General features: G+C 44.8%; 1 protein-coding gene across 4 annotated transcripts in view; it reads left to right on the top strand.

Moving 5' to 3' along the window:
* The window catches only part of CARMIL1 (capping protein regulator and myosin 1 linker 1), a gene marked incomplete at both ends in the record, with an annotated part of 248,123 nt that overhangs the window by 207,269 nt on the left and 19,949 nt on the right, over nucleotides 1–20,905 (top strand). For all 4 annotated transcript variants that reach the window (XM_080918584.1, XM_080918582.1, XM_080918581.1 and 1 more), the window contains 3 exons: nucleotides 558–707; nucleotides 17,082–17,148; nucleotides 17,768–17,964. In XM_080918584.1, the coding sequence (XP_080774710.1) occupies nucleotides 558–707; nucleotides 17,082–17,148; nucleotides 17,768–17,964 (414 nt within the window). The remainder of the gene's footprint in view (nucleotides 1–557; nucleotides 708–17,081; nucleotides 17,149–17,767; nucleotides 17,965–20,905) is intronic.

Raw genomic sequence — 20,905 nt, 5'->3', positions numbered from 1 at the left:
TTGCTAAGCAACTAAATAATAAAATAATTCCTATCTTGTACGATAGATAGAAAGAAAACTACTTGCTTTATTCTCGATGAAGTAGTATTTTCGTTTATTCATTTTAAAGACATTTCCCAAAATACATCTTTATTGGGTGTGTTTGTGTGTATCAGTGTGCTGGTGTGCACATGGAGGGAGGTCAGAGAACACCTTGGAGTCTGTTCTCTTTCCAGCATGTGGCAAGTGAGCAGTGGTTAAGTATAGTTTCACTTCCCTGCTCTATCTTGGCAGCAGATGCTTTTACCTGCTGAAGCCATTTTGCCATAACTGGACTTATGAGGTTTCTTATATCTCATTTGTATACCAGCACTCAGGAGAGGAGGCTGAAGCAGGGGTGGGGGGTCTATATCAGGTAGGACTAGGCGGTAAGACCTGTTTTTAAAATGCTAAATTAATTAAACAATAACAAATTTTCCTTGAGACTTGCAAGGTACTCTACAGCGCCACCTTGTGGATAACATCTTCAGGAGTTCACTAATCAACTGTAATTTCTCCCTGTGCTCTCTTGACGCTAGGCCAACCATTTCAGTAGGCTAAGCAAGAGCCTTCCCCAGCGAGAGGACCTAGAGGTAGAGCTGGTGGAGGAGAAGCCAGTGAAACGGGCCATACTCACAGTAGAGGATCTCACCGAGGTGGAGAGGCTGGAAGACCTAGACACTTGTATGGTAAGCCCCTGCAGATGCCCAGTCCACTCCCCCATGTGCTGTGCTCCAGGATGGTCTTTAAATTCTGATTGGTTGAAAATAGACTTGTATCAGACTTGGAGAGAGCCATCAGGACCACATGCAGGAAGCAGTTTACTGTTTCTGAAAACACATGTGCTGGGCTGATGTATAGGGAAGAAGGGTCATGTACCTCCTGGATAGAACCATTCCAGATGACCCAGGTGAGGAGTGGCCCTTCTCAGGGACTGATGGCCCCTAATTTCATGCTAACTTCAATTTCACTGCTTATGTTTCTGTAAAAGCTCAACATGGGCAGTTGTACTAGGGAAGGGTTAGGACCCTAAGTTAGCATAGACATATTCATTTGGATTGAAAGGGTTACTTCTCAGAGCACAGATCAAAATGTGTACCATTGATCTCTTTGGGGGAAAAAAACCAGTACTTGGTCAACAACTATTACATCTAGGTTCTGGCTGAAAGAAGAAAATGACTGAAAACTTTAAAAACAACCTGAATTCATAAAGGTGGGGTTTAGTTTTTTTGTTTGTTTGTTTGTCTTTTGGTTTTGATGGTGGTCCTGGGTATTTGATTTGTTTTGAGACAAGTTCTTTCTCTATAGCCTAGGTTTCCCTAGGACTAACTGTATCACTTAAACTGGCCTTGAAGTCATGCAGCCTTCATGCCTCAGGCTTGGGATTACAGATGTGAGTCATTATAAGGTTCAAACAGAGAATGCTCTTGGGTGGTGGTAGTGGTCTTTTGTTTTGTTTTGTTTCTGAGGCAGGGTGTAACCCAGGCGACCTCAAACTCCTATATGTAGGAGATGACTTTGAATTCAGAATCCTCCTACCCAAGCACTGGGACGATAAGTGTGCTCACCATAGCCGGCTTTGCTGTTCCTTAGATGTGGTGGAGCACACCTTTAATCCCAGCCCTCTGGAAGCAAAGGCAGGTGCATCTCTGTGGGGTTGAGGCCAGCCTGGTCTACAGAGCCAGCATCAGTATCACCAGGGATGCTACACAGAGATCCCTGTCTCAAAACAACACAAAACAAAAACCTAATAACAACAAACAATGTCAGTGGCTTAGTGATTGGAAGTACTTGCTGCTCTTTTAGAGGAATGAAATCACACCCAGCTCATAACCATATCAATTCTAGCTACAAGGAATCTGACACTGTTTCTGATCTCCTTGTTTATTTACAAGTATGTCCAAGCATCATGGACATGCATGTGTGAGCACACATACACACACACACACACACACACACACACACACACACACACACACAAATAAATCTGTAAATAATGTATTTGCTGTCCAAATTTGCTTTCTCCCTGGGCTTTTTGTGGGTGTTCAGGGTTTGAAGGGTGCAGTTCTTGTGTTACTGATTAATAATCCCTAAGTTGTCACTACTTCTAATATAATAGCATTAAAAACTGCCAGGAGGCTGGGGTGGAGGTGGGAAGCCAGTGTCTGTGGCTCAGTCTTGGGCTTGGCGTTATCAGCCCACTAATTGTCTCCCATTCTGTCAGTTATTTATTAAGTGTCAGACAGGTTCAAAATCAAAAGATACTCCTGCTGAAGAGCCATTCATCTCCTGCTGCGATTTGCTTGGAGGATTGGAGCAGGCTTGAATGGACTAGAACACCGCTTTGCAAGTTCCGTCTCCCAACGATAAAGCAGCAATTATTTCCCTCAGTACTTTCCAGCCGCATAATTCAATAGATAATTTTAAGCTATCGAATGCATTCTAAAACTTAGTGAAAATACACTGGACCTGGTCAAGATACTATTTTTAAAAACGAGTTTAAAGTAATTGCTTCATTTTCTGGTACCAGCAGTTCACGTGTGTGGAAGCTCAGACTAGGTCTCCTGTAGCCCAGGGTGGACCTTCAACTTTTGTAAACCCAGTGATGACCTTGAACTTATGTCCCTCCTGCCCCTCCATGATCTTATTGCTATATAGGCATAAGTCATATGAGCTTTTTGTCATTGCTTTTTTTTCCTCCGTGTGTGTGCTTGTGCACATGTGTGAACACACATCTGTGTAGGTATGTGTGTGTATATGGAGACCAGAGAGGTCAGACTCAAGGGTCAGCCAGAACTGTCTACCATGTATTTAAAACAATGTCTCCCACTGGGACTTGGTGCCTGCTGGTTCCTGCCGCTGCCTCTACTGAGATTACATCACTGTGCTTGGCTTTCCAAATAGGTTTTGGAACTTGGACTCAGGTCTCTGTGCTTTGAAGATGACTCAGCCGCCTGTGCCGTCAGCTCCGGCGGTTATTTAGTTAGTGGTTTGTTTGCAAGGCTGCAAGCCACAGGCTGCGGTCAGCATGTCTCATTTATAATCCGCTGCACTAATGTTTGTCTGCACAGACGTTGGTCCACCACATCGTGATCGTTAGGGTTCTCTTTGCAGTTTTATTCTCTGATAGCCTTTCCATCTGAATAACACTTTAGAGAGTGGTCTATTACAACGTACTCCACCCCTGCCCTGGTCTTAGTCTGGTTGGTATTTCTGTGAAGATGGGAGAGGCTTTAATTTTAGCTCACAATAGAAAGGGGGAGAAAAAAAGTTTTTTATTTTGTTTTGAAGCAAAGAGTTTTGTCTTTGGTTCTGAATTCAACAATATTTAAATTGGGGAAAGGATTCTATGCAGATTCTAAGAATGAACTTGAATTATGAAAGGGCATGTCTATCAAAAGACAAGATGGGAGGCCATTGATGGAGACCTGTTTGCGGCATGTAACATTAAAAAACAATCCACTCTATCACTGGCTAAGCACTGACCAGCGGTCTCTTTCTGTTTCCAGTCCGGCACATAATCTGAAACCACACATCTTCCCTTGGCAAGGCTTCTCCAGATCTCTGAGACAGCTCTCTTCTCCCCATAGCTGTCTGCTGCCAAACCTACTCAGCACTCCCAAAGTTCTGCAGCTGGTTGGGCTCCCTCTCACAAACCCACACTCCGCCATGGTTGCCTTTCCCTGGAGTTTAGTTGAATCTGGACAATCCTAGTTGAGAACCAACAGATAACACAATCACTGGGCACAGAATCTAGCCTCCTAACTTTACCTACTAGTCTGTCTTAGAAATCTGTGGTGATAGATCCCCCAGATCTGCCACCAGACTAACAGCTCCTGGTCTACACTGAGGCAGCCTTGCTCCTGCCTTTCCTCTTCCTCTCTTGGACCCAGAAGGCCCACCTTCTTCTCTCCCAGTGATTGGTTTCTTATATTTATTACTTTAATCAATTAGGAGAAAATTCCTCCACACCTGTTACCTAGGTCATGGAGAGGTTGAAGAAATAGCTGTTGGCCCTCAGTAGGATCCAGGATTTCGATGTAGTAGCACATGCCTATCATCCCAACATTTAGAAGGAGAAAGGGAGGTTTGGGGATTCTACGCTAACCTGAGCTAGATGAGTTCTTGTTTCAGAATAAACAGTGAAATAAAAAAAAATAGCCCAGGGGAAGAGGCAGATGTAATGTTTGCTGGTCAAGTCTTACATAGTGATGCACTGTCAGAAACTCTGGTTCAAAAATAAAGGCTAGACCCATTTCTTTATCCATGAAACATTTATAGTGTGTCAGATATTCTTGGCTTCCCACCAGGCTTGCCACACTGAAGGGCACCGTCAGAGTGCTAATCTGGGTAGAACCAGGAGCTGACATGTAAGCAAGTCCTGGATTTGCTTAGACACTGGAAGGCGGAAGTGAACCACTGAATTGAGGTCACAGAGCACGGCTTTATTTCTGGAGACATGCATTTCCTTTCCAGTGCAGGGTGTATGAGAAAGATTTATAATCAAGCAGGAAAAGGTGTGAACATGGCTGAGTTGGAAGGATCAAGGGTTGGAAGACAGAATAAGTTCAAGGCAGGACAACTTAACGAGACCCAGTCTTTAAATGAAAACTCAACAGCAGGCTGAGGAGGCAGTTGAGTGGTAATGTGTGTACCTATCACATGCAAGGTCCAGTTCATTCCCCGGTATGAACAGGCTAGCTGCAGTGACGCATGCATGCTATCAAAACATTTGGATGGTAAACAGATAGTTACTGTGAATTTGAGGTGTAGCCTGAGCTACATAGAAGCCACTGAGACCTAGTTTAAAAAGCATTTTTTAAAAAGAAGTAGGAACATAGTATCAGACTACATCAAGTGTCTGTTTCAGTGGTACACACATGCACATGTAAGAACTTGTCATGTATGTTTTACCTATTTTATATCAGGCTTCCTTCATAGGAGGCTCGTGAGCTGAGAAGATGGCTTAGAGTGTGATATGCTCTTTTCAATGGGTGTCAGATTCAGGTTCTGTGGCTGTGCACATCTGTAACCCAGCACTGGAAACAGCATCCCTGGGGCTTGCGGGTGAGCCAGTCGAGCTGAAATATTGAGTTTCAGGTTCAGGGAGAGACTCTCGCTCAAAACATGGTTGTGGAGAGTGATGTATAGGAGACACTTGGCATCGAGCTCTGGCCTCTGCACACATAAGCGTATATACAGAGACCTCACACTAAAAAATTATCTCTTAAATAGACTCATAGCAACACCAGGCATTGACTCCTAGCAGTGTACTCCATACCCTTAGACACAGTTGTGTCCCTGCTGGAACCTCCTGTCTGTGTGACCGATTTAGAAGCTGAGAGCAAAAGGAATGGGCTTGACCATAAAAGGCAGCCAGCACCTTAGGAAGTATTCAGCCATAATTCTGACATCACTTTCTCTTCATCTCAGTTTATCCAAAAAAACAAAACAATCTTCTATGTGCCTATGGTCATTTCTGGACTGAAGTGATTCTTCATTAATATAGTTGAATGGTATGTTTTAAGAGAAGAGTGGTAGTTGCTGTGGAAACAGAGAAGGTTCCTAGGGAAGGAACGTTGTCAAGGAAGGCTTCCTGAAGGAAGGTTCTAAGCATTGTACTAGGTTCACAGCTACTGGTGACACACTGGCATTTGGAAGAGCAGTGACTGGGGAAGAGAATGAGTAAGTAAACCCAGGAGAGAGCCTCAGCTCAACGGGGAGAGCTAGAGTGCTGTCCATGAGAGTGTAACAAGAGTAAAGGGAAAGAGGCGTCCTGAGGCTGGAAGGGAAAGAAGAAGCCATATTTCATCACACTTGGCCTTGTAGGGGGGGGGGGGGTAGGGTGGTGGTGGAAGAGATGGGTTTGGGCAGAATCAGATGTTACTAATGTTCATTGAGATGCTTACGAGGCCCTAGGAAGCTGTTGGTATCTCATCAAGAAGGGCAGTTTGTGTCTTTGTCTATTTGATGCAGTCTTGATGTGTAGAGGTTTGTGGACTGAGAGTTGAACACATAAACCTGTATGAAAAGCTATCGGACTGTAGAGTAGAGTTGTGTTTGTGGGATTTTGGGGTAGCAAAATACCCCGGGACAGAGGCAGAGAACAGGTGGTAGAAAACAGCCAGGGAAGCGTGTTGCACGACAGGGTTGGGCCGTGAGGGTAGCTCGGACCAGGTGGCTTGGGTCGAGCGACAAAGGTGCACACGGTTCCGTATCAGGGTCGGGCCTGAAGAGTGAGCCACAGGGACGGTAGAGAGATAATCATTTTTATTTTTTAATATTTACTGCAACACACACGCACTCGAGCACGCACACATGCCACACACACACATTATACACAAATAGCACAGATACACAAGCAAAGCATAGCAAATATTCTGGTTTCTAGGTCAGACTGGGTTTCGCAAGCTTAGATGGTAAGGTAAGGCGTGCTTACCCAAAGCACTGTTTGAGGATAAAGAGTTGGAATTAAGAAAATTGAGGTCTTGGCCTCAGAAACGCTTGGGACCCATGGGACTTGAGCCTTGTGGAAAGACTAGTTGGTGCCCCTAACATCACCCAGAATCTCCACTCACCAAGCCTGAAGTCCCCTTGCCCCTGCTCAGTACCACTGAGGTTTGACTGCTGTATTCTCCCTCTCTGCCCTACAGGGAAAGTCAGGAGGATCAGCTCTCTCCTTTTACCTCACTGGCTCTGGGATGCAGCTTGGGTCCTTGGGATTGGTGGCTAAGCCTTTATAAACCCACTGTGCCATCTTACCACCCACATTATTTTTGCAGGGAGTAAACTAATGTAGGCGTCAGCGTGTTCTCTGTTGACGCTGTTGGCAGCTGTTATCTTGTGACATGCTTACAGAGCTAATTCCGTGATGTCACCAAACGGCGGAGCCTAATCTGGAGACGAGTGTAGAAGTGTTCCCCTAACCTCCTTTTTCTTGCCTTCCATGGTAAATGGGTTCTTTTCAGAATGAAGTAGCTTTGATACATGTTGCAGGGGTGTAATACTCAGTAGGGCGTTCTGGGTTGTTCTTTCACAGGGATGAGAATAGATGTTGGCAAAGCTGCCGTGAAGCTGCTACAGCAGCATCTTCCCAAATGGCAAAGCTCTCAGGGATTCCTCTGCTCCCTCTCTCACTGAGCTGTCAGAGGGGCTGAGGACCCACTGCTGTTCCTACACACGGCCCTGTGTCCACCTGCAGTACCACTTGCTCAACGACACTTGCTTTGAGGCAGCGTGGCACATGCCTGTAATTCTGCACTCTGGACATGGAAGCAGGTAGATCCAGAAGTTCAAGGCCAGCCTCAGTTATGTAGAAAGATGAAGGCCAGACTAGGCAACAATGAGAATCCTTAGAAAACAACAACACTAACAGCAACTTCAACAACTACAGACATAGTTTCTTGAAGTCAGTACCAGATGATTTCTTTCTTTATTTCTTCTTTTCTTTTCTTTTTTTTTTTTTTTTCTGATACCGAGAAAAATATTCTACTCATTTGTAAAGAGAGTACTCAATTGTGAAGTTTTGCTCATTTTTATCGGATTAAAGTAGAGAAACGGTGAAATGTCTCCTGTTCCCTGGAGAAAGTGGCATTGTAGGCAGGTAATAGCTTAGTTTTATTGCATCAGAAATATTTGTAGATCTGAAGAAATAAGGAAACGAACCATTTCAACTTTAGGATAGCACGCCATTGTGCTATTGTGACAGCTCTGGCCAGTCATGTTGTACTGCGGTAGAGAGCTAATGAGGGCAGAGAGGGGAGCTGACTCGACGGTGTCAGGAAGAAGCATGGCACACCCTCCATCTCCTACTCTTCCTCCTTTGTCCCTCATTTATTCCAGCTTTCTCGAAGTTGACGCTTTCTTCTGCTTCTTCCTCAGGTTTAAGGGAAGTACTCTATGCAAGCCAACAGTTAACAGAGAAAGAGCTACATCTGCTTTTCTCAGTGGGTTTGCATTACCTCAGACTTTCGAAAATAAGGATGCATTAAAGATTACTCTCTGAGTACAAATGTGACAACATTAGGTTAGACATTTATGGCTATAAATCAATTAGAAGCAGATTCAGCTTCCCTTTGAGCACTGACTCAGCGATAATCTAGTCAGGAATTCTTAGGTTTCTCGTGTACTTCATTAGGCAGGGATTACCTAGATCCATTTTCGAAGTGCACAGAGAAGTACAAGGTCAGCCAAGGATGTCTGAAATCAAAGAGTGAGGATTGGTATTATATCCAAAGAGACCATCTCAAAGGACATGCAGGGTAGATTGAATGGACCCCAGTGGGACACTGAGTGCCAGAGAGAACAGCAATTGCAAAGTCTTATTATACACTGAATTAATTTTTTAAGAACCCACATGTTCTTAGTAATGCTTCAAAAAAATGTATCAAGAAAGAAGCGGTCATGGGGGCTTATGAAAGAAGGGCAGCTAATAGACACAGGAAGGAGGAAGTAGTAAAAAAAATCTTTACAGCTCTCTTTGCACTCACTGATTCAGGCAAGAGCGGCAGTTAGTAAATAGGCTTTCTGCATAGACTGAAAGTAGCACTTCCCAGAGTGGCTGTTAATGACAGAGAGAAGTGGCACTTGACAGGGAAGTACCTAGGAAGTCCCCACTCCAATCAAGAGACCAAGTAGCATCCTTAGCAACAGTGCCCACATGATGTGGGATGCCTGTTGTGACTGACCCAGCAGGTCACAGCACCCACTGTGTGGCACTCCCGCCTAAAACCGTTTCCTGTGCATCTCATTATGATGGAACGGAAGGACAGGAGATGAGGCGGGTTTATGCAGCAGCCTTCAAGGCAGTCGGTATTAGGAAGAAGAAAGGCTGCACTGGGGTAGGGAGAGAAGTAGGTTGGTAGGTGCTGGATTAGATTAAAAAGGTGAAGGATACATTCTTACACAGAATGGGCAGTTCTTCTCTAGGTCCCGGACCTAAGGAGGGGGATGTTATATGATTGAGGGTAATTGAGGAAGACGTTGGAACATGCCAGCACATAGAATGCAGAAGCAGGAAGACCAGAGTTCAGCATCGGCCTTAGCTATACTAGGAGCCTGAGGCCAGCCTCGGCTACACGTGACCCTGTCTCAAAGAAAACAGTCATAGGTTTTAGTTGCAAAAATAGTGAACATAGACTATAGAATATGAATTACATACCATGTAACAGCTTTTAGTTTCCTTTGATTCTCTAACCATACATAGTTAGAGGTGTATATCACTCCTGGGATGACCACACATAGAGGTACACAGGGAAGAAATATAAAAATATATTAACCTTTGAACGGTTCTACCAGGACACCATGCTCAGCAGTGCTTACTGCCAAACTTGACCATCTGAGCTCCATCACCAGGGCCCACATGGTAGGAGAGAATTGTCATTTTAAAAAGTTTATAAATTTCTTCCTGAATATTATAGTAGAGCATTTTTTAAACCCTCAAACTCTTTTGAACTGCTGGGTCATTTCATTAATACCCAGCAGGAGGTGGCCCTGCTGGTACTATCTGGGGCCTTCTGTTGAGCTCCTGTGGAGTCAGTCCAGACTCACAGTAGTTCCCGTGTATCCTTTCCATAGACTAGAACTGATTCTTAACAAACATTTTGAGGTGTTACTAAGCAGTTCATCTTATTTAGGGTTTCTATTGCTGTGATATAGTATCATGACCAAAAGCAACTTGGGGAGGAAAGGGTTTATTTCACCTTACAGGTCTCAGATCACACTTCATCACTGGCTAGGGGAAGCTGGGGCAGGAACTCAAGCAGAAGCCATGAAGGAGTGCTGTTACTGGTTTGTTCTGCATGGCTTGTTCAGTGCACTTGCTTCTACACCCCAGACCACCTCCCTCTGGTGCTACCACCGGCAGTGGGCTGGCCTCTTCCTCTATCCATCATTAATTAAGAGCATGCCCCACAAGGTTGTCTACAGGTGTGGTTCCCTCTTCTAAGATAATTCTAGTTTGGGAGTGGGGGCAACCAGGACCATTATTAAAAGTATTCTTCTGTGCCAAATGCCAATATTCCCAGCTCCCATGAGCCAGCTGGTGACACGCCCGTATCTTCTATGTAAAGGTGTGCACTAGAACAACCAGGGTGTGATGGGACATGTTTTCCGTGTTTATACATCTCTCTGTTCATAAGCAGCTAGCTGATGGTGTGGCTTCCTGACTTTAGAATGTCCATAGCTGGCACACCAGCATGTGTCTTTCTGGAACTCGTTGGTGAACATTGCTTGGCGATTCTGTCCTTTCGCTCTACATGTTTTTAACTTCCGTTCCATCATTTACCCTCTGTATCTGTGAGCCACTGCCTCCTGTCTGTTTCATTCATTCATTCCCCAGCAGTGGGTTTTTAGACCATTCCTGATATTTTTCGGTGAAAAAAAAATCTACTTTTCACTTCATCTCTTCCAACCCTCGTCTTCCCTTTGAAAAGGAAAGAAAGAACGACTGTGTTCACACACAGTCAGGACCAATCACTGAAGCTAGTGTGGTCAGCATGGTGCAGCATGGCATGTTGGGTGCTGTAGTAAACACTTCATAGCCTGTATCTTGTTTAATCCTCGCAATAATTTATTTCAAACTGGAAAACTAGCCTGACATTATAAAAACACAGTTCCAGATTTCATAGCTGAGCCAAAAGGAGATCCAAAGTTTGAACCCATTTCTTGAATGTCTCTTTCTGCTTGCAACTCCTTCCTGCCTCAGTGTAGAGATGGAAACATCAGGACAGCCTAAGTGAGTTCCAAAGACATAGAGGTGTGAAAGTGGATGGTCTTCACCTTGTCTAAATGTTGAGTTGTTAGTTGCCATGGTTTCCTTCTTCATGGGGACTGTCACTTGAGGAAATGAGCCAACAAAAAGGCTATTCAGTGTTACTTGTTATGATCATTGAGTGTGTAATTGGGGCAGAGGACTTGTCTTGATGAATTAACCTCTCAGAAAGAGGAAGCCTAAGGTGATCTATGAAACTGACTCTCCATATTAAGAGTTATATAATCACACTTCTGCGGATGTTCCAGAGGCGCCTGCGTTAACACAGCATGGCAATTGAATGTTTGTCCTCCCTCTCCTTCCACTTAGCAAAGATTTTTGTGTGTGTATGTGTGTGTCTGTGCTCACTTGATAGATCATAAAATGAACCATGTTTGAAGAAAATGCTTAGTGAGTATGAAATAAGAATTCCACGGGCAAGGCTTCCCCCAACATTGCCAGAGAAAGCCATTCTGTGTGTATGGTGGCGGGTGGTCATGAGGAATGGTTGTTACTTACATCTTCCCTTTCCTCTGTGGTGACACACGCTGCTTACACACACAGCCTGAGGAGCTCTGTAGTTTCATTTCATTTTATGTTGAGCATAACATACAGAAGTAAGAAAAAGGCAGCTTCAGGGAGACAGAGTAGGGAGCAGTCCACAGCATGTCTTCTGGAAGCTTTAGAAGGATTCGCTGTCACCTCATGCTATTTTCAAACACTCTGACAACTCAAATGCACCTTTTAAAATAAATTTAAAATAATAAGATGTGTTAACAGCTGTCCGTGGTGACCAGTGGATGTAAAGTTTTAATGTAAAATGTCAATTCCCACCAGAAAGTATTCAGTTGCTCTTTGACTGATTGACCGTGTGAGATCCCAGCATTAGGTCTCTAAGAAGCTTTCGTTGATAACTGAGGGACTGGGAGAATCACAGTGCTTATCTTCTGAAATGCAGGGAAGAGCAAAGAGGGGTATAAACGGGCTTTCAGGAGATATCTTCATCCTCACACTGTTGCAGGGGCAAGGAGAGACCTGGGGGGGGGTGTCTAAGAGCTGTCCAGGATTCTGTCCACGGGGTGCTCGGGCTGCTGATGTCACCATGGGTTTGGAGACTGAGATGCGGAGGGAAGAACACTGTAGTGCTCATGCTACGACCACGCTTCTGCTCAGTGGAAGCCAGGCTCCATGCTTTATGCGGTTGACTTGGCACCAGTCTCGCCCTGTCCCTTTGCTGCGATGGCTTTCTGCATATTTTAGCTTTCTCTACTTTGTTTGTAAATGCTCTCCCTCCCTCCCTCCCTTATTCTTGTGATGCTGTTGCTTTGTCTCTCCTCCATTCATATTTTTTTCTTTCCTTTTGCTGCATGGAGACTCTCTGCTGTACAAGTGTAAGTATCCTCCGGTGGCGCTGCAGTCCCTGGCACTGTTGGTTGGCATTGTCATGCTCCATTTGCTTCTGCACAGCCTGGCTGGTCTCCCGGGAGATGTTGTCATTCCATCAGCAGATCCTGAATGAAATAGGCAACAATTTAGAGACGAGATTGGGGTTGACCAGATGGTTCAGTCTTAAATAAACCAAGGGGTGAATTGAAAACCTCCCCAGCTGGATGTCTGAGAGTAAGAGAATTTGGATGAGGAGGATGCCACATTTTGGGGGAGGGAGGCAGTTCTTAAGACTCAAGGGCAAGCTGCCCAAGTATTTTTCATTCTTGTCATATCGCTTGTTGCAGGCCCAGGGCTATAGAAAATTGGCATTATGATTTGTTTCTCATGTTGGACTTTCCCAATCTGCTTCTCAACTAGCATTGGTTTTGTGGGAGCATGGGGGGTCCTTTTGCCTTAGAGAAAAAAGAAAATATTTTTGGTTTTGAGCTTGGAATGAAAGCATCATAGACTTTTTTTTTTTTTTTTTTTTTTTTTGTGCAAACATGGTACCAAAAAAAAATGTGCTTCTTATTAGAAAACTCTCATATCCTATCTTCATGGCGATTTGAGCAATTTAAGTCTCATCTTTAAAAACTAACCTGCCTAGGGATCACCTGCAGAACTGGGTCTGAGAGAGGGAAGCCTGCTGAGAACCAAGTTCTATCATTACTTCGTAAATTGCAGTTATATAATTTACAGCGAACAAATCTCTCTTGAGCTATAAGCAGAATAGCTTTATACTCATTATAAAAATGAGATCCACTGAGTAGGATTTCCAAGTAACATAACCATGCTGCTTTTGGGCCCTTTGGAAACAGTCACAGCATGCTGCTCACACATCGAGCACAGTACAGATTTATTGGCACTTTATGGTGTCAAGACGGGAGAGTCTATATTTAAGGTTTCCTTCTAAAATTGCATTGGAAAAATGAAGATCTAACATATTTTTTCCCTTTTCTTACTCATAAGCTGCATTTAAAAAAAAAAGTTAGTCCTGTGTTGGCTTAAAGCTGACTCTGCTGCTTCTGCTTCGACTGTCTGTGCCCTTCATCTGAAGAGCAGTTTGTGATTTCCTTGACTTGGAAAGTCGGAAAGTCACTGAGCCATTGACAGGTGGCCAGAGATAGTGGATGAGAACTCAGGTGTGAGAGTGGAAGGAATTAACCCTTTGGTTTCGGGACAAAGGGAGATGAGCACTCAGAGTTCTGAGAGGGGCCATTGCTGTCCATCCACCCAGGGTTCAGTTTCTCAGCCCAGCCGGTGTGAGGCAGAAAAGCATGTGAACGCAGGGATGTCTAGAGAAGCTGAATATATCCTTCTACAATGGCCCTGTGCAGAAAACCGTCCATGTGTACATCTCCTCCCTTAGGTTCTGTGTAATGGAAACACAAGTGAGACTGTGGGCAAGTTGTATTTTCCATAAAACTAAGAAAGAAAGTATCACAAAGAAAGAAAAGGCACAGCTTGTGAGAGGTGAGGTTGAGAGAAAGAAATGAAGGCACTGGCATTTGGAGAGTCTTTCATTGTTTTTGAGACAGGGTCTTGTCTGTAGCTCCTGGCTGCAAACTTACAGCAATCCTCCTGCTTCAGCCCTTTGCTTGGTGGGATCACAGGCTTGAGGCAGTACTCGGGACTTGGTTGCGTTCTTGATAGAACCAACTGAACTCCCTGTAGCCAAGAACTGTCACCCCTTTGTGAGTATGGCAAAACCTGAGAGCTAACAGAAATAGTAAGATCAGTGAAAGACTTTTACAGAAACGTAATTAGCAGTTCTCAGCTCTTAGAAAGGTCATTCATGTGTGGCATGGTGGTAGCTTTTCCCTTAATCCCAGCACTCAGGAGGCAGAGGCAGACGTATCTCTATGAGTTCGAGCCCAGCCTGACCTACAGGGTTAAATTTAGGATAGCCAAGGCTACACAAAGAAACCCTGTCTCAAAAAAAAAAAAAAAAAAAAACAGCTCCCCCTTCTTAAAAAAAAAAAAAAAAAAAAGAGTTATTCGTAGTGTAGAAACACAATGAAATGTGCTAGACAGCATTTCCCTCTGATAGTTGAACTTTATACCAGGCTTTGAACTATTGGAAAACACAATCCTAATAAGAAAAGTAATTTCATTTTGATCCGTGTCAGCCAATGAAATGCCCAGTGACTTTTATGTTTTAATATGTCTCCAAGACTAGGCTAAGCTAAACGCCATATTACGTTTGGTCCTGTTCTTCATCCCAGCCCCATGCTCCTAGAAATAAGACTCAGGCTCAAAACATAGTTACAAATACACTGGTCACATTCCTGGCTCTTCTCTGAATAGATCATAACGTATCATGATCCATTTACTGTAGTCTACACTCTGCCATGTGGCTGGTTACCTATGCCTTCGTACCATGTTCGTCTTGGCATATATGGGGCTAATCTCCCATGCCTAGCTCTATCCCAGAATTCTTTCTGCCCTGGGAAGTTCCACCTTCTAGTCTACCCTTTCCTATAGGCTTTTTAAATTGACAGTTGATGCATCCATACAATACACAAGCAATTCTTTTCTAGATACTATCTGTCCTTTATCTGTTCGTGAAATTATGTATGTATCCCCTTTTATATAATACAACTAGTGTAATGATATAAAATGTTATAATTTTGACACATTTCATATGTATCACTTATCTATCATAATGGGTTTAAGGAGAGGGGAATCTGAGCTAAGTTGTTTCTTCTTTGTTTGGGGTTTTTTTGTTTGTTTGCTTCCTTGCTTGCTTGTATCCATGAATGTTCTCTAAAACCAAACCTCCAAACCTAGAGGCACGAGAAGGAAGCAAATCTTCAGGTCTCCTCCACACGTGCATTTTGAACTTCTTTCCAAGTTATGATTATTTGAATGAAATTCTATCCCAAGCTTAGTTTTTGTTTTTGTTTCGTGTGTGTGTCAGAGAGGATCTCGCGTGGTCAAGGCTCGCCTCAACCTTGCTCTAAGTTCAGGCTGGCTTGAATTTGGGATCCTTCTGTGCTGGGGCCATGGGTAAATAACCAAATCCCTGGTAGGATTCTTTTAGCCACTGAGATTGTTCGCAAGGTCTAGAAAGCTCTGAAGGACTAAACACATGTGTTCTGTCAGAGGCTTTCCTTATAAGTAGACCCTGCTTAGGTTTTCCCGGGTCACTCCTCTGCTCCCATTCAACCCGTGGGCTTCCCACACAGACTGGTCACCTCCAGCAAGTCACGCTGGCCTTTTAGGAAAGCTGTCCTATGGGTGAATCCCATCACTTGGCTTTATCTCCGTTTTCTGCCAACATTAAATAGTAACAAATGGGCATTTTTATTGAAAGCCAGGTAATTGTCGAAACTGAAGAGTTGTTTGCCTTTCTAGGCCCATGTGAACCTTTAAAGAATGTAGAACTTTTTAGTTAGCTGATTACCATTATGCCAAAGTATGCAACATTCTTTCATCTCTATTTGTCTGTTAGTTTGTATGTGGACCAGGTTTTGTTTTGTTTGTTTGATTTTGTTTTGTTTTTGTTTTTTTTAAAGACAGGCATGGTGGCACCTGCCTAAAATCCCAATATTTAAGGGTCTGAGGCAGGAAGATTGTGAGTTTGAGGCTAGCCTAGGCTACATAGTATGAGCTTGTCTTCTTCCCTCCCCAAAACAGAACAAAAAAAAAGAAGAAGAAGAAATTTAAAACAGTATCATGCTTGTTTAAACACAGCTTCAGTCCATCATTGGTAGAAATGGCAAAGTAAGAAAATCACTGAGCTAGCCCCTTCTCTAGTTTCAATCCTGGGCCAGATCCCCTGACAGCTCAGATTAATTAGTGTTTATTATGTATCCCATGATGTGATGATGACCTTCAAGTTTATATGTGTATCGGATGCCTGAGGTGCTTCCCAGCCTCAGAGTGTGTGTATGTTTGGAGGGTGGCAGCTGTGCAAGGTGGTGGATGGTCCACACTGGGTGACAGGTGTGGTTGATGGTAGATGGTCCACACTGGGTGACAGGTGTGGGTGGTGGTAGATGGTCCACACTGGGTGACAGGTGTGGGTGGTGGTAGATGGTCCACACTGGGTGACAGGTGTGGGTGGTGGTGGATGGTCCACACTGGATGACAGGTGTGGGTGGTGGTGGATGGTCCACACTGGATGACAGGTGTGGGTGGTGGTGGGTGATCCACACTGGGTGACAGCTGGGGGTGGTGGATGGTCCACACTGATGACAGCTGGGGGGGGGTGGAAGGCCCACTGGATGACAGATGTGAATTGTGGCCGATGGTTCATGCTTGACACCAACACTTGGAATATGTCCTCAAGTGTGACCTTGCTTTGGGGTTTATTTTTCAAAGGGCAGTAGCAGGATCTAAGACATGCTGAGAAGTGCCAGCTGATAGTTTTCAGTGTGGCTCACTGTGCTGAAGTTTTGATGACACACTGAGAATTAAAGAGTTAAGCTACCTAAAGAGTTGAAGTGACAGACAGAGGGTGCATTCGGTGTCCCTGCACCAATGTTGCTGTGACAACCGACAATTACAGTCATGAATAATCTCTTTCACTGCTTTGTGACTGATTTTCACAGCCTTTTGATTCTCATTCTTTATCTCCACTTTGACATTCTCGAATACGGCTTGGAGTTAAATTATCATTCCCTGTTCTTCTCGGCTGTAGGAATAGATTTTTAACTGGTTAGGGGTGTGGGATAAAAGAGCAGTTGGCTGAATCACTTGTGATAGTTCTAAACATTTAGAAATTTGTCAGTGCATCTCCTGAGTTAACCTAGCAGCTGCCACAGCAGAGCCATTGTTAAGCAGTGAAACTGGAACCTGTCTTAACCAGCCAACCCCTGGTACCTTAGGTTTTGAGAGACAAATTCCCTGCTCACCTAAGTATTGCCTCTCTGATTGCCAGATGACTCCTAAGTCCAAGAGGAAGAGCATCCACAGCCGAATGCTGCGGCCTGTCTCCAGGGCCTTTGGTGAGTGCCTACCTATACCAGCCATTTCTTTAGCACTGGGAAACACCCCAGCAGGGAGTTAACTCTCCTGAGGGATCCACTCTGTAACTTGGAAGTGATTTGGGTAATAGGCGAGGAGCAGTTGACTTAGAAATTACTTTCAGCAGCCAGGTATGGTTGCTCATTCTTGTAATCTTTGCACTTTGCACTTTGCAGACTGCAGATCGACCTGAGCTAGAGGCCAGTCTGGGCACACCGTGAGTTCCAGGCTAGGCTGGCTACAGAGACCCTGTCTGAAAGACAGAACAAAGCAAAAGATTAGTTGTATACGATTCCTGAGACTTTATTATTGCTGGTGATGGGACTGGGTTTCTCTGCTCTTTCCTTGCTTTCTTCCTCTTTTCTTTCTTCCCTTCCTTTATCCCTCCATCCTTCATTCCTCTTTCTTTCTCTTTTTTTTTCTTTTCTTTTTGCTCTGTTTTTTAGAAGGTCTGAGTATGCGCCACAGGTCTGTCTGAACTCAGCGATCGGGCCTCGCGTCCCCAGGGCTGGGGTTGTAGCTGGACTCTGCAGGCCCGGCCCGCAGGCATTTTCTAACACACTCTGCATCACCCTTTGCTTTGGGATCGTTTGATTTCAGAAATGGAGTTTGATCTTGATAAAGCCCTGGAAGAGGTTCCGATCCACATCGAAGACCCACCTTTCCCATCGGTGCGGCCGGAGAAGCGAAGCTCGGGGTTGATCTCCGAGCTGCCCTCAGAGGAAGGCAGGAGACTGGAACACTTCACCAAGTTAAGGCCCAAGCGGAACAAGAAGCAGCAACCCACACAAGCAGCGGTAGGTGTCCACAGGGCTCCTGGGCCCCTGTCCTCTCCTCCAACCCAAAGGTTCCATAACCTTAAATAGTGCCACCAACTGCGGACCAAGTGCAGTGTTTGAACCTGTGGGCCTACACGGGACATTGCTCATTGAGCCGTCACAGACGTGAATCCCCAGAAGTCTTTGGGCCAGCGCTCTGAGCTCATGCAGCAGCAGACAGCAAAGAGACCCTGTCCCACAGAAGGTGGAGGCAATTGCTGACACCTAAGATTGTCCTCTAGATGCCATGTGTGTGCCAGCACTGTCACACACAAGCATGCATGTATCCAAGAAAGAAGTCCTCAGCTCTCTGGTCTTTGCTGCTGGCTAATTCCACCTGAACCCATTTCCTTTGAACCCAGGGCCTCTGCTGAGACTACCACCAGTGGGAGCTCAGCGGTGTTAGATGGAGAAACTGGGGATGGCCGAAAGCATGGAAGGCTCAAGGGTTTCTCCACTTGTCCATGTGGTCCATAACTCACTTTTAAAGATGGCATTTAGATGTGTTCGTTTTGATGTGAAGAACTGGGCATCGTTTCAGAAAGCAGAGAACACACTAATAGTGTATTTTTTCCCCTTCCTGGCTTACTTGATTTTGGATTCTTATTGCATTGTTATACAAGCTTAGCTGAATAAGCATTAGTTGGTATTTTATTTTAAATAAGGGAGAGGCATTATCAGGTAAGAAAGAGACATCTAGCCCTCTGCTGACTGGAACGCTGTACTCCACGTGGCTGCTGTGGACGTGCCCCCCAGTCTTTGGCTCCCACACTTCCGCCATCATTAACAGAATGGCATGAATGTGGACTCGTGGGTCCGGTGTCTCTGTGACCTTGGAGAGAAAGCTTTTGTGGGTTTGTACATTTGATTGTTTATTTTGCTCTTATGACGCTGGGGATCAAACCCCACTGTCATGTGCAAGTTATTCTTTCTTCCTGCATTTAAAAAACTAAAAAGAAGTAAGCGTAGTGGTTCTTGCCTATCGTGCTAGCAGCTGTGAGGCTAAGGGAGGAGGATCAGGACTTGCAGGACATCCTTGGGTACACATTAGGCTTGGGCTTCATAAGGCACAACAAAAACAATAATGAAGAACTACAGAGGAGTCCAGTCATTCACATGGACATCCAGTAAAGGTGTTAATTACCATATGATTTCTCAAGGTTCACTGTTTCCTGGGACCCATAAAATTAGAACAGCCCTGTTCGGGTTCACCTTTGTTTCCAGGTGAGAGTCAAAACAACACAAATGTCCGAAGAGAGACATAACCGGACAGAAGATGTTCGGCTGCCTCGTCCCTAGTGTTTACTGTCAACAGTTGTCTGACTACCAGGCCATTTGCCAGGACTGTACAGCCAGCTCATCCTCAGTCAGTCTTGGCGTGTCTGGAGTGTGCCTTTGACCTCCTCTGTGCACTGAGCTTCCTTAGTATCAGGATTCCGGCAGCAGAGGCTGGTTCAGATGCCCGTGTGTCACTGTTACTGAACCAGAGGTGGCGAGGCCTTCACTCTTGGTTATTGTGCCAAAATGAACCACAAAGTTGCATGAATGACATCAATGTAAGAAGCACTGGCTCTCCCTTAGGGAAATAAACCAAATAGCGAGTGGCCATTCCTCGGAATACAGGCTCCTGTGCCACCATAGAAAAACTTTAAAGTCACAGAAAAGAGGGTGACAAGTCACTGTGTTCACAAGATCACAGGTGGATTCATCAGGGAGTTTCCTGCACTCTCAGCTTTAGAGCAGGTGGAGACTTGTGGGTGCAGGCTTAGGAGACATTTTAAAAGGCATGAGCGTATTGGGGTAGACTCTGAGGTGACAGTCACTGGCTAAGAGAGTACAAACCAGTTTTGTCCCTTGACTGTCAGTCAGCATTCCATCTGTGTTACTTGGTGTTCTCTGGGGAGCAGAACCAACAGATCATGTATCTGTGCATAATGAAAATGGGTTTGCTGGAATGGCATCCACAGTAGGGGGTTGTTGTCTGAGACAAGAGCTTGCTCGGTACTTCAGGCTAGCCTTGAATTCACAATGTAGCTCAGGCTGGCCTCGAACTCAATCCTCCGGTCTTACCCTTCCCAGTATTAAATTACAGGCATGAGCCACCTTCCTTACTCCTTAATCTTCCATCCCTGGTAGATGTCAATGCCTTTTCTCCGTTGTGTAGCTGTCTCATTAATCTTTTCTTTTAAAATTAAAAAAAAATAATAATTTCTTTCGGATTTTCCCAGCCTCCCAAGTCCACAGCACATTCTCCGTATTGCTTTCATTTGGTGTGTTTCTGACTGGTTTCCTCTGGGTGTTGGTTTTCTTTGTTGTTTGCTGTGGGAGGCATGCATGGAAGGTGTGTGCCTGAAGTGCTTTATCTGGGCACATTTGGTCAGTGTCTACACTGACCCACATGCTGTCACTTCCTTCTGTCTGGCTCCTCCTGACCTGTGAAGACAATTCCAGGTGTTTACTGTACCCACAAATATTTCCTGCTCAGACACCCCGCTTTTCTGAACTGCCTTTACCTTCTAGCCATTCACAAACTGACCTTTTAGAGAGTCCACAGTCATTTGAGGTACATAGCATCGGGGACTTACCTGAGAGAGACGGAAAGCTCCCGGAGGCAAACGTGGGGTTCACACCTTTGCAGGGTGATCTCTGCTCCTTCTCCAGCAGCCCTGCCGCTCTTTGCAGCTGATACTGATCGTAGTTGACAAAGGAGACTTGACGCACATCTCATCATTTCCTTTTGCTGGAAAATGAGTGTTAACAGCATGAGCCTTTGGGCCTGAACTCCACTGACCCGATTCTATTTATCGTAGTCTAGGTTTTGGCTGTTTCTTCCCAGCCCAGCTCCACCCAAGCTTCCCTCTGACTGCTCACTGCCTTTCAAAGTTCCTCCTGGGTTGTATCTAGCCATGCTGGGTGTCTC

The sequence above is a fragment of the Micromys minutus genome (genome assembly GCF_963924665.1).
Source record: "Micromys minutus genome assembly, chromosome: 6".
Classification (NCBI taxonomy): Eukaryota; Metazoa; Chordata; class Mammalia; order Rodentia; family Muridae; genus Micromys; species Micromys minutus.
Note: the sequence above shows the minus strand (reverse complement) of the source record. Positions and strands in the feature narration are given on the sequence as shown.